The 14,497-nt window shown below is 35.6% G+C and overlaps 1 protein-coding gene across 1 annotated transcript in view; it reads left to right on the top strand.

Moving 5' to 3' along the window:
• LOC110442771 (tumor suppressor candidate 3-like) overlaps positions 1 to 14,497 on the top strand; it is a 30,338-nt gene that overhangs the window by 2,718 nt on the left and 13,123 nt on the right. Inside the window, exons 2-4 of the mRNA XM_021486536.1 lie at positions 11,768 to 11,940; positions 13,160 to 13,277; positions 14,353 to 14,435. Coding sequence (XP_021342211.1) covers positions 11,768 to 11,940; positions 13,160 to 13,277; positions 14,353 to 14,435 — 374 coding nt within the window. The remainder of the gene's footprint in view (positions 1 to 11,767; positions 11,941 to 13,159; positions 13,278 to 14,352; positions 14,436 to 14,497) is intronic.

Here is a 14,497-nt window from a genome sequence, read left to right on the forward strand (position 1 = left end):
TATGTAACATGAACAGCTTTTAAATATTTCTTCTTTGAATTATATTAAATGGAGATAAAACTAAGGGATACAAGTATAAAGATAAGAAACAAATGTTATATCTATTATTCAATGTACAAAACTAATAGACCTTTCTATAAATTGTATTTTTTTTTAGAATATTTAAAACAGTGATATTGCTGAAAATTCATACAAAAAGAACAATTATTTATTTCTTTGGCTTTTAAGTTCATCAAAAGTTTGGTAAATTAAAATACCTATTTAAACATAATATTAACTCTTCCCCTAAATTTAATAAGGTATTATTGAGCGTGTCCGTCTTGAACGTTCGTTGAAAATGAAACAAATCAGCTTAGAAAAATTCTGGGGAGAACCCTGAGTTGCAAATTTATGTTCCTCGGAAGTTTTCGCTACAAATTGCAGCGATGTTAGAGGTTTAAAACTTTGAGATACTTTTGACGGGGCGAGGCGCTGTGGAATCTCTTTTGTTCCATGACTGATTTTCTCAATGCTAAGGATCAAATTTCAAAATTAAGACTTTGGCAAAATAGAGTGTCTTAATGTACATTAAAATGTGCAACAGCAGCCATTAATACATATTTATTTCCACGAATACATTCATAAATCAGAAGAATTCCATGGCAAATAAATAATGAGGTTTTCCAAAACAGCCATGTTGTGAAAGCATGGTCAGCAAATTCAAGTGCTAGAATGGCATAGACGTGCATTTTGTGTGTTATATTCTATAATTCATTTATATATGATATTTTTGTGTATGGAGCATATATACCTATACATTAAATATGGGATCTATATTACATGATTCGAACTGTGTGTATGTTGTTGTCATGAAGTTTTGAACCACTTCAGTTAGTTTTCTAGGCTTATTCATTCTGCCCAGATTTTGGATGGCACCTGCATCAAAGAAACAGTGCTTTGGAAATACTTAAGAGGTCCAGGTCGGCATAATCATGATGATATCAGATAAAGAATAGCTATAAGAGTACTGTTTGTCATTTCATCTATTACATTGTACCACTTCCCCGTCTTACTCCTTTCAAATATGATTGAGACGGGGAAATAGATATTACATTTCTTTACAACCTGACCTTATTTTGTTGAAAGGCAATATATATATCCTACGAACACATTCTGCTAAATTTTGGTGCATGATGGAAAACACAAAAAACTCACCATGTTAGTATTGTGTTAAGTTTTTATATATGATAGACAAATAACTGAAACAGCAAATGAATTAAGATAAATTCATTGATGTCCATAATGTTATGCATCACATACTTATTACATATCATCTAATCTGATTTTTAGCCCACCGTCATCAGATGGTGGGATATTCAAGTCACCCCTTGTCCTTCAACAAATTCTTTTTAGCACTAATTCTCTAAAGGAACTGATGGAATCTTTCTCACAATTTGTAGGTCTACCCTGGTCCTCAGTTATGCATACAAAATGGCAAACAAGTGACCATCTTGGATTTTGACAGTGAAGATTTGTTATTGCTTTTCACAGAAAGTACTAGAGAGATCTTTTTCAAATTTAATACTTAAGTTTCCAATCCATTAGTCACCCATCGGTTCCCGGGGAACCCATATTTCCTTTATAATTAGTCACCCATCGGTTCCCGGGGGAACCCATACTTCCTTTATAATTAGTCCCCCACCGGTTCCCGGGGGAACTCGACTTCTGTTATAATTATACCCCAACCGGTTCCCGGGGGAACCCGTACTTCCTTTATAATTAGTCCCCCACCGGTTCCCAGGGAAACCCATACTTCCTTTATAATAAGTCCCCCACCGGTTCCCGGGGGAACCCGTATTTCCTTTATAATTAGTCCCCCACTAGTTCCCGGGGGAACCCGTACTTCCTTTATAATTAGTCCCCCACCGGTTCCCAGGGGAACCTGTACTTCCTTTATAATTATTCCCCCACCGGTTCCCAGGGGAACCTGTACTTCCTTCATAATAAGTCCCCCACCGGTTCCCAGGGGAACCCATACTTCCTTTATAATTAGTCCCCCACCGGTTCCCGGGGGAACCCGTACTTCCTTTATAATTAGTCCCCCACTAGTTCCCGGGGGAACCTGTACTTCCTTTATAATTAGTCCCCCACCGGTTCCCAGGGTAACCTGTACTTCCTTTATAATTAGTCCTCCACCGGTTCCCAGGGGAACCCGTACTTCCTTTATAATTAGTCCCCCACCGGTTCCCGGGGGAACCCGTACTTCCTTTATAATTAGTTCCCCACCGGTTCCCAGGGGAACCCGTACTTCCTTTATAATTAGTCACCCACCGGTTCCCAGGGGAACCCGTACCTCTGTTATAATTATACCCCAACCGGTTCCCGGGGGAACCCGTACTTCCTTTATAATTAGTCCCCCACCGGTTCCCAGGGGAACCCATACTTCCTTTATAATCAGTCCCCCACCGGTTCCCAGGGGAACCCGTACTTCCTTTATAATTATTCCCCCACCGGTTCCCAGGGGAACCCGTACTTCCTTTATAATTAGTCCCCCACCGGTTCCAGGGGGAACCCGTACTTCCTTTATAATAAGTCCCCCACGGGTTCCCAGGGGAACCCATACTTCCTTTATAATTAGTCCCCCACCTGTTCCCAGGGGAACACATACTTCCTTTATAATTAGTCCCCCACCGGTTCCCAGGGGAACCCATACTTCCTTTATAATTAGTCCCCCACCAGTTCCCAGGGGAACCTGTACTTCCTTTATAATTATTCCCACACCGGTTCCCGGGGGAACCCATACTTTCTTTATAATTAGTCCCCCACCGGTTCCCAGGGGAACACTTACTTCCTTTATAATTAGTCCCCCACCGGTTCCCGGGGGAACTCATACTTCCTTTATAATTACCCCCCCACCGGTTCCCAGGGGAACCCATACTTCCTTTATAATTTGTCCCCCACCGGTTCCTGGGGGAACCCATACTTCCTTTATAATTAGTCCCCCACCGGTTCTTGGGGGAACCCGTATCTTCCATTTTATTTCACCTTGAGTAACCAGATTTAGTGTTCAAGGACATCTTGGGATGGCGGAGTGCAGAGTGTAAGAATAAGACTTATTAAATTGGATTGCCTTGGAATACTTTGCCTTGTTATTTATGACATTGTGTATTGTTTCAAGTTACATGACCTTCGTTGTTACTCCACCATCACCAAGTAGCAGTTACCAAAGAGGTGTGCTCTGATGACAACCTGCCTAGCAGATCAAAACTCTCCTCTCTTTGATGCATTTTGACATACAGTGAACATGTAACATTTTATATTCCGACATAAATAGTTTGTTAAACTGAAAAAAACCAATTGTTTATTGTTTCTTATATTTGGTAAAGCACACAATAAGTATACAAAAAAAATCATAAGCTTTCCCTCTTGTTAAAACTTCGGCTGTTTAATTCCTCATCCTCTCTCACCAGTACCAGGTAATTATATAAGCTTACAGTGAAAGAAACAGATAAAATATCATTATACTGTTCTGCCTTGCCATTTTAAGCCCAAGAATGCATGCATGTTTTCCACATACTAACTTCCTAGTCTGGACTTGTCTGTAATTGTTTTACTGGTTGTTTGTGGGGTTTGCTACATTATAACTGTAACTGTTCTTGGAGGTAGAAGTGATAATTAACATGCAGGGCAAAAATAAATGAGGGGAAACACACTTTTTACAGTTATTATCAGTAATAAGTTTATATTTAATAGGATAGTGAATAAGTAATTAAATTATGTTTTCTCTTAAGAAACTGGAAGTGCCTTGACAGTTTAATTACAATATTCAACTACATAAAATTAGGAAATTATTCTATTGTCATCAAGAAGATTTACCTAATCAAGTTACATACAAGTGCTACACAAATGTTCTACCATTAGAATACTATATAACGAATATAAGACCAGTTATTACAGGACTGAGATAGACCAGCTGGTGTTTGGTGCTGTATATACTGTGGATGATACATCTAGCTATAGCCTGTGTGCCACTGCCCCCTTGACCTGTAGCTACAGTAGGACCTTGTAATTGATTGGCCTTAGCTTTAAGGTCACTGGAGTAGACAGATGTATTTTGGTCCGAGCTTTCATGTGCGATATATATAGGATCTTACTTGAGTTTCCATTTCATATGAGACTTATGAAACCAGTCTCAGAATTTTTCAATTTAGCGAGCCTCTGGCGAGCTAAAATGAAAAATATGTGACGAGTGTCATAAATTTCATATGAAATGAAAACGAGTGTAAGATTCTTTTTATCACATAATCAAGATTTGTGACATTTATTTGTGTAAAACGACAATTTTCATGCAACCTTGAAATGTAAAAAGCCGCCATTTTGACTCTAGTGCGTAAGTCTGTGACGTTATGTACTTGTCCTAGGGGTGACGTCACAATTGAAACAATTGAAACTTACAACCAATCACAGGGCTCATAGGTCATATGACATGGGTTAATACGCAAAAAATATGACCTGGTTATATTCACTGGATAACACAGTACATCATGGGATAAATTTACATTCTGTCATTAGGCTCCTTTCAATCATTGTAGAATGAACAAAATGTTCTTCATAATATTTTTTTCCAAAAGAAGGAACACAAGAAATGGTCACTACATAATATAATAAATAATACACATGTAAAGGTTGTTTTTGTAAATGCTGGTACAAATGTACATGTACTTCATTTGTGTTCATGTCTCTATTATACCCTTTAATGACGTAAATTGTCTTAATTAGATTGATAGATATGGGGAGTATACAGATAGTTATAAATGACAGATATAGCTATATTTGGGGAGTATACAGATAGTTATAAATGACAGATATAGGTATATTTGTGGAGTATACAGATAGTTATAGATGACAGATATAGCTATATTTGTGGAGTATACGGATAGTTATAAATGACAGGTATAGCTATATTTGTGGAGCATACAGATAGATATAAATGACAGGTATAGTTATATTTGTGGAGTATACAGATAGTTATAGATGACAGATATAGCTATATTTGTGGAGTATATAGATAGTTATAAATGACAGGTATAGGTATATTTGTGGAGGATACAGATAGTTATAAATGACAGGTATAGTTATATTTGTGGAGTATACAGATAGTTATAGATGACAGATATAGCTATATTTGTGGAGTATACAGATTGTTATTAATGACATGTATAGCTATATTTGTGGAGTATACAGATATTTATAAATGACAGGTATAGGTATATTTGTGGAGTATACAGACAGTTATAAATGACAGATATAGCTATATTTGGGGAGTATACAGATAGTTATAAATGACAGATATAGTTATATTTGTGGAGTATACAGATAGTTATAAATGACAGGTATAAGTATATTTGTGGAGTATACAGATAGTTATGAATGACAGATATAGTTATATTTGTGGAGTATACAGATAGTTATAGATGACAGATATAGCTATATTTGTGGAGTATATAGATAGTTATAAATGACAGGTATAGGTATATTTGTGGAGGATACAGATAGTTATAAATGACAGGTATAGTGATATTTGTGGAGTATACAGATAGTTATAAATGTCAAGTATAGCTATAATTTCGGAGTATACAGATAGTTATAAATGACAAGTATAGCTATATTTGTGGAGTATACATATAGTTATAAATGACAGGTATAGGTATATTTGCGGAGTATACAGATAGTTATAAATGACAGATATAGTTATACTTGTGGAGTATACAGATAGTTATAAATGACAAGTATAGCTATATTTGTGGAGTATACATATAGTTATAAATGACAGGTATAGGTATATTTGCGGAGTATACAGATAGTTATAAATGACAGATATAGGTATATTTGTGGAGTATACAGATAATTATAAATGACAGATATAGTTATATTTGTGGAGTATACGGATAGTTATAAATGACAGGTATAGCTATATTTGTGGAGTATACAGATATTTATAAATGACAGGTATAGGTATATTTGTGGAGTATACAGACAGTTATAAATGACAGATATAGCTATATTTGGGGAGTATACAGATAGTTATAAATGACAGGTATAAGTATATTTGTGGAGTATACAGATAGTTATGAATGACAGATATAGTTATATTTGTGGAGTATACAGATAGTTATAGATGACAGATATAGCTATATTTGTGGAGTATACGGATAGTTATAAATGACAGGTATAGGTATATTTGGGGAGTATACAGATAGTTATAAATGACAGGTATAGTTATATTTGTGGAGTATACAGATAGTTATAAATGACAGGTATAGCTATATTTGTGGAGCATACAGATAGTTATAAATGACAGGTATAGTTATATTTGTGGAGTATACGGATAGTTATAAATGACAGGGATAGGTATATTTGTGGAGAATACAGATAGTTATAAACGACAGGTATAGGTATATTTGTGGAGAATACAGATAGTTATAAACGACAGGTATAGGTATATTTGTGGAGTATGCAAATAGTTATAAATGACAGATGTAGGTACATTTGTGGAGTATACAAATAGTTATAAATGACAGGGATAGGTATATTTGTGGAGAATACAGATAGTTATAAACGACAGGTATAGGTATATTTGTGGAGTATACTGATAGTTATAAATGACAAGTATAGGTATATTTGTGGAGTATACGGATAGTTATAAATGACAGATGTAGGTACATTTGTGGAGTAGACAGATAGTTATAAATGACGGGTATAGCTATATTTGTGGCGTATACAGATAGTTATAAATGACAGATATAGGTACATTTGTGGAGTATACAGATAGTTATAAATGACAGGTATAGGTATATTTGTGGAGTATACTGATAGTTATAAATGACAGGTATAGCTATATTTGTGGAGTATACAGATAGTTATAAATGACAGATATAGTTATATTTGTGGAGTATACAGATAGTTATAAATGACAGGTATTGCTATATTTGCCTCAATATCCACAATGGATACAATTACACACAAAACCTTTTATTCTGTTCATTTAAACAATAATATAAACATTGTACATTTGACAAAATGATGCCAGTCTCTTTAAGTTCCAACAGAAGCCAGGTCTTCCTGTACATATCCCAACACACAATACACAGTGATAGACGTATTAATTATTCACTACCTACAGCAATAGGTCTGGCAGCTAAAATCTGTCAGGCAATAGTGTGATTGCTGTTTTAAAACTACCAATTGATGACGATCACGCAAGGGCTGGAACCATTTCATTAGAGGAAGGGAAATAACTTGGTGATTAAATCTGTCAATCAGATATGTCTTACTGAAAGCTTCTGTTAATAGGGATCCCAAACTTATGCAGCTACATGAATACCAAGTCATTTATTGATGCTCTTAAAAACTTCATTTTAGAAAGACAAAACCCAAGAATTGCTATTTAAGGCAACTATAAACAAAATCCCAAAGTCCCCCTCCCCCTCCCCCTTTCCAGGGATCTGCCCGGTAAATGTGATGGTAAATTTAAAATTGCTTCTGCACTTCCCTGGTATAAAGTTACAGTATGTCATATTATATAGTTGTGGGACACTGCCAGTATTGCTGTGGAGCATGTTTTAATTATTCATAGCTGGGGTTTATTTAGACTTACTACGGTAATTGTGTTTCTTGACCTTACATATTGCCCTGATATACATGTCTGGTGTACTTATCGTGTATGATTGGGTGTTATTACTACAGCAGATATAACCAGATACTGTTATAGAAGTAATTAGGCCCTAACAATATAATGACATTGTGACTGGCCCAGTCATTAGCAGTCTTATCACACACATGCCCGTAATATCCTGTTCAGACATCCACTAAGGGTCTTATCTGTGTACATGGCCTCAAGTATACTACTAATGCACTTCCCTGAAAATTCCCCCATACCAGAAGACAACCTTCACTTTTTTCAATCTTTGTGTTAAAGATGACTTTCTACATTTTGTAGCCAATCTGACTAGTTGGAGTGATTTACAAACATCAGGGTGTTTTGTACCGAAGTTCATATGTAAAAATATGTCACCGGGCCAGGTGGAGTATTGATCTCAACCATCTGGGGTATAATCAAGCTCGGAAATAAACACAAAGCTTTGGTGCCATATTTACTTGGGAATTGTTGCAGGTAAAAATAATCAAAAATTTATTGCATAATTTTCTGAAAATTATACAGTGTTTTATACAATGAATATATCTAAATATTTTGTTTGGGGATGGCGTGGGGTGGAGGTGGGAATATACAGGTACCATCCCTTAGGATCCCTAATCCACCCTCTCTCCCTTTTGAATATTATTTCACAAATTAAAAAAAAAAAATCAGTTGCATCCTCATTTGAAGATTTGCCTGGGAAGTACAATGTATGGGGATAAGCAACATTAATCTGTTTGGAAAAGATAATGAAAAGTAGGGTTTATTTTACTGGGTGCATGTGGCTTTGATATGTAAAAATATAAAGACAAGTTTTTTTTTACTAGACACATTTTAATATTAAGCTTATCTTATGATATGATAGCTGGTTAAAGGAGATTAAGTCTGGAGTGTGAGAGGAGGAGACATCTATGGTCTAGTCAACTGGAGATGTCTGTATTCATGCACTGGGGCACACATGTACAAGTCATCATCCAATAATCAACCAGTCCACTTACAGTATCTATATATGTAGTTCGTGCAAAAGTCAGACCGGATAGATTCTCATGTTTGTAATATCCCAAAATATCTACCTCCATGTAAAAGCATTAGCTCTGAAAGCAGGATTGTAAAATTTAATGAACAGTTATAAGATCAAACGAACCATTTCTTAAAAAACAATGCAGTGTATGTAGCATACTATAGATAATAGCTGTAAATTATATACCCGGTATGTAAATTAAGAAAAAAAGAAACAAATATCAAATAAATGATAATACTTTTAAGTAGTATTGTATACATATTTAGGGTAAGTGAGGTTACCAGAAACACACATTTTATGTGTTGGCCTGATATTATATTTCAGTTACAAAACTGGATTATACTTACATGTGTACCTCAGCTCTATATCTTATATACATAATTTATTATGGATATTCTTTATATTACATTTGATGCTTATTAACATACATGCATGCAGTTTGCATTTATAATACAGACACAGCAGGTTGTACGTACCTTTTACCTGTGAAGCTCACTCAGGTAGAAATGGTAACCTCCTAAGGACTGTTTTTGTACAATCACACTCCAACAGTATTAATTAACTGATTTGTAATTGACATATATGTATTAAGACTAGAAGTTTTAGCATGAAATTCAAATCTTCAAGTAAAATTTCTTGTAATTACCACAGTAAAATGCAGTCTCAATTACACACAAACATATTTAAGCCTTCACAGACTTTACTTAAAATGGATAAAAAATACAGTAATCAGTTCCAGTTGATGATGCTGAGGATGAGTTTTGAGCCTACAGTGTCTCCTCTATAAGACCTGCGGGTGATGTAGAGGCAGGCCGTTGTGTATAGTTCTCCAGGCTGTAGATATATGTTTTATCTCTCTGGTAATACCTCCCTACAGAGAAAGTGATTCCTTGGTATGTAGTTAATCATGTGTGCTGAAGATTATTTAATGATCTGAACTGCTCTATATGAACTAGTGATGACGACCCAACTGATTATTATAGCATAACAGTGCTATTTCATTGTTTACCTGTAAGAGTGGAAATGGCCCTGCTAAGAATGATGAGTATAGGGCTGAAGACAAAGCTATCTAAGGGTATAGGAAGAGATGGGTTTAATTGGAAAGGTATGTTAGGCATAGCGATGCTGTAAGTATGGCGATCCAACCGTTTGGTTGTGATTATTATAGGCTTTTGATATGTTAGGTGCTTCCGTGCTGATAGTCTAGTACTACACTTGATGCATAAGTATGCACATGTTCCTACAGGAAAAACCTTTGGTTTGAAATCTTAGCCTCACTAAACAGATTTTTAATTTACATGTTTAATGTCCTTTGATCTTGAGAAAGACTATCACATTAATTCAATGAATCTAAGTTTAAGATTGGATATGAATGAAAAAGTTGTAATAAGTTAGTGTGTAATTTTGATACATCAGTGATATTAATTAACTAGAGTGTCTATTAACTAGAATGTCATTAGGATTAAACTGAGGGCAATATTTTACTTGAAGGCAATAATTAACTTAATGATATTCATTACATGGAACATTGATGTAACCAGCGCTAATGTTCATTGATAATTAGTTTTAATAATGCTCTGATGTCAATTTTGGGATTTTTTTTGTAAAATCTATATACAAACTCTAATTAAATTAAACTTAGAAAACATCTAATTAACTCTTTTTAAAAAGAAAGAAAGAAAAAATGATCAAAAGATATGCCTTTCAATTGTGTTATTCCTCCAACTAGCAATTGTTTCTGTTGGCTAAAATTGAAAACGTCTAAAATATATTCCAATAATTCGTTTACATACAAAAGATAAATGGAATGTGATTTTATAAGTGTCTGTGTCTGATAGTAAATTTATCTGTGTTGATGTAGCTATAAACCAAGCTGCTGTCTGCCTCTAGAGGTTTGGGGTGCCATCAAGCAAGGCCTACATAGGCAGCTTAATTTGTGGAGTGGGGATAAAAGCATGTTATTGTGGAGATTTCCTGAACTTTGGTGGAAACGAGATATACTGGTGTAACTACATTTCATCAATAACGTTTAGGGACAATATGTGAAGAGTATAGTAAACTTCCTGGTTTGATAGTTCAGAAAAATGTTCTTTATTTTTGTTAAAAAAATGTACTTATTTATATTAAAATGATCATATTTGTAATTGAAAATGTGTAATACATTTACTTGTGGAAGAAAATAATATTTTTGGTTTTGAAAAAGGATGGCATCCCCCAAACAATACAATTTTCTCATGAAAAATCAAACAATACTTTGCATATTGGTATGTTCCATGTAGCACTGTTTTTATGAGAAAAGCTGGAAAAAGGGTATATTCCCCGACATCCGTTATCCCTGTTCATGTACGTTTTGTAGGTATATGATAGTGGTATTGGATTTGTGTTTGTTCCATCTATTGGTATTAACAGGTCGTACAAGATCAGATATAGACACTGACATTGATGTACATGTAAACTCACAAACTCAGCCCCAGCACAGCTCGGTGTTGTAATTTGGAAAGGTGGTGCAGCAGTTGTGGTGTTGGACGTGATTAGCACCATGTTGTAGGGTGGAGGGACCTGACAGGTTTCTGTAACAATATAAAGCTTGTACATGTATTTGGGAGATGCTGCTGAATGTACTGGAGTTGGAGCTCCAATGGATTACATTTGCTATACAATTCATACTAATTAAGTCAGGAGAACTGGAGACATAAACATATATACTGAGGGGTTCGTGTTGTAACCATACTCAGCTCATTGATAGGTTTTAATTTGCTGACACAAAGGGACTTGTTTTTGTAATTCAACTTGATTACATTGTCAGGTAGTCATTTCGATCTGTGGAATTCAAAGTTCCAATTTTTGGAACAACCTGGTAAATCAGGTTCCTGACGTGGAAGCTAGAACTCGGTGAGACTTGATGTACCAATATGTCAGTGAACACTCTTATCTGTGTCAACATGGTGTGTCACATACTGATGAGTGCCAACAGCTTCATGATGTGTGTGACTTCATCTGACATTGTCAACTCCATTCATGTGAATTCTGACCCAGTAACCTCTGACCCTGTGAACTCTTCCCATTCTCAGGTGGACACTGTGGGTGAGAAGGTACAGCAGCTGAGTGACTGGAACAACAAAAAGTCCATCATCCGTCTCAATGGAGAGAAGTTCAAGCAATATGTGAAAGCAGCTCCAAAGAATTATTCCGTGGTAGTGATGCTGACAGCCCTACAGGCTCAGAGGCAGTGCTCAGTGTGTAGGTGAGTATAACACAGACTGGAGACAATGTTTAGTGTCTAGTTGAGTACAGACTGGAGACAATGTTAAGTGTCTAGTTGAGTACAGACTGGAGACAATGTTTAGTGTCTGGGTGAGTACAGACTGGAGACAATGTTAAGTGTCTAGTTGAGTACAGACTGGAGACAATGTTTAGTGTCTAGGTGAGTACAGACTGGAGACAATGTTTAGTGTCTAGGTGAGTACAGACTGGAGACAGTATTTAGTGTCTAGGTGAGTACAGACTGGAGACAGTATTTAGTGTCTAAGTGAGTACAGACTGGCGACAATGTTTAGTGTCTAGGTGAGTACAGACTGGAGACAGTATTTAGTGTTTAGGTGAGTACAGACTGGAGACAATGTTTAGTGTCTAGGTGAGTACAGACTGGAGACAGTATTTAGTGTCTAGATGAGTACAGACTGTAGACAATGTTTAGTGTCTAGGTGAGTACAGACTGGAGACAGTATTTAGTGTCTAGGTGAGTACAGACTGGAGACAATGTTTAGTGTCTAGGTGAGTACAGACTGGAGTCAGTATTTAGTGTCTAGGTGAGTACAGACTGGAGACAGTATTTAGTGTCTAGGTGAGTACAGACTGGAGACAATGTTTAGTGTCTAGGTGAGTACAGACTGGAGACAGTATTTAGTGTCTAGGTGAGTACAGACTGGAGACAGTATTTAGTGTCTAGGTGAGTACAGACTGGAGACAATGTTTAGTGTCTAGGTGAGTACAGACTGGAGACAGTATTTAGTGTCTAGGTGAGTACAGACTGGAGACAATGTTTAGTGTGGTTATCATATCCTCTCCTTATTTATTGGACCAAAAATTAAAAAATATTGTTTAAAATAACCCACATTTTCTGGCTTTATTTCTGAAAATGTTACAATGAAAAGAAGATAAACTATTCTGTTTGAAATAGTTGTCTGTTGTCAATTTTCCCAAATACAATAGATTTAAAGTGAGCTCTGATAATTTTGTTTCGTACATTGTCAAATTTACATTTAGACTTCAGTATGTTTGTTTCATCATCTAAGGTATAGAAATTCTACATAAAATTACCCTGATACACATTTGTTTAAAAATTCTTTGTTGTACATTTGTGATAGCTTTATTTTGTTTTGCAGGCAGTCCTGATACACATATTGTTTTAAATTATTGATTTCTTTGTTACACACTTCTCATTGCTTTATTTTGTTTTGTAGACAAGCCAATGATGAGTTTACTATCTTGGCCAACTCATGGCGCTACTCACAACAGTACTCCAACCGTCTCTTCTTCACCATGGTCGACTATGATGAAGGAGCTGATGTGTTTTCCAGTGTAAGTTATCGCCCTTTATAATATATCATGTTTACATGTGAAAAATAAAAAATGATTCTATTCAAGCTGAATATCTTAAACATATTAATAATGTATCTTCAGTGATAATAGATTGGGCTTGAACACCCTTAGAAAACAAAATGAAAGGGAAATATGCCTAGAAACATACCTCTGTGTCAATTATGTCTAGATGAAGAGCAATATCTATCTATGTGTTGCCTGTTTGGCCATCAGTAATTTACAGGTACCACCACTTTTCGAAAAAGAAACTGTATATGTAGTGTTTTAGAATTAAGAGAATAACCCAAAATAAGTTTTTGAATCTTAAGAAAAAAAGTGTTATTTTCCTGAAGTTAAAATCAAGTGAAATTGACAGAGAAATCAGTAGACACTAGCAGCCTGAGCTGTAGGCATGGATTCTACAGTCTACATTAGTACAACCCGATGGACACATAAAACCTATAAGGGTACTGCAGGCTACAGTTTAACTACACCACTTCCTGGTGTGATGATCTGATGTCACATTTCCTCAGGCACTTATCACCCACCACATCTAGGAACAACCTATTCTTAATAATGTTTAAGTATTTTGACATGACAGGCTATGAGAGACTGTTGATCCTTATATCAAAATAAATATCAGTATATCAGTGGCATTTAGATATATATAGACACTTAATAAAGAATAACTGATTAATATCTTAAAATACAACATGTATTTAATGGAGGAAAAGAAACAAAGATATGATATATGGCAAGGCTTGCCAAGCCATATAGCTAAAAATGTTGTATTTTAAGACACTAAGTAGCCATTCTAGTTATCTAATGCAATTTTACCTATTAAATGAAGTTACCCCACAGTCAAGTTTTCATTATTGTCATGAATTATTACTCATTGTTATGAAAACACCTAAGACTTTGAGCACAAGAAGTCCGAGATAGTACATGGTTAACAAATCCCTATCTTACTGACATCAATTTGTAGTTAGGGGTTGGAGAAGTAGATTTGGCATAGAATTACATACATACATGTACTTCAATCAAATAAATCCTTACCATGATATTTAACTTGTAGCTGAAGCTGAACACCGCCCCAGTCTTCATGCATTTCCCAGCCAAGGGTAAACCCAAGAAGAGTGATACCATGGATATCCACAGGTATTTCTTCAGTATATTTAACTTTATTTGATTATTTCCCCCCCCACCCCCCCACCCCCCCA

This window comes from Mizuhopecten yessoensis, unplaced genomic scaffold, assembly GCF_002113885.1.
Source record: "Mizuhopecten yessoensis strain PY_sf001 unplaced genomic scaffold, ASM211388v2 scaffold716297, whole genome shotgun sequence".
Classification (NCBI taxonomy): Eukaryota; Metazoa; Mollusca; class Bivalvia; order Pectinida; family Pectinidae; genus Mizuhopecten; species Mizuhopecten yessoensis.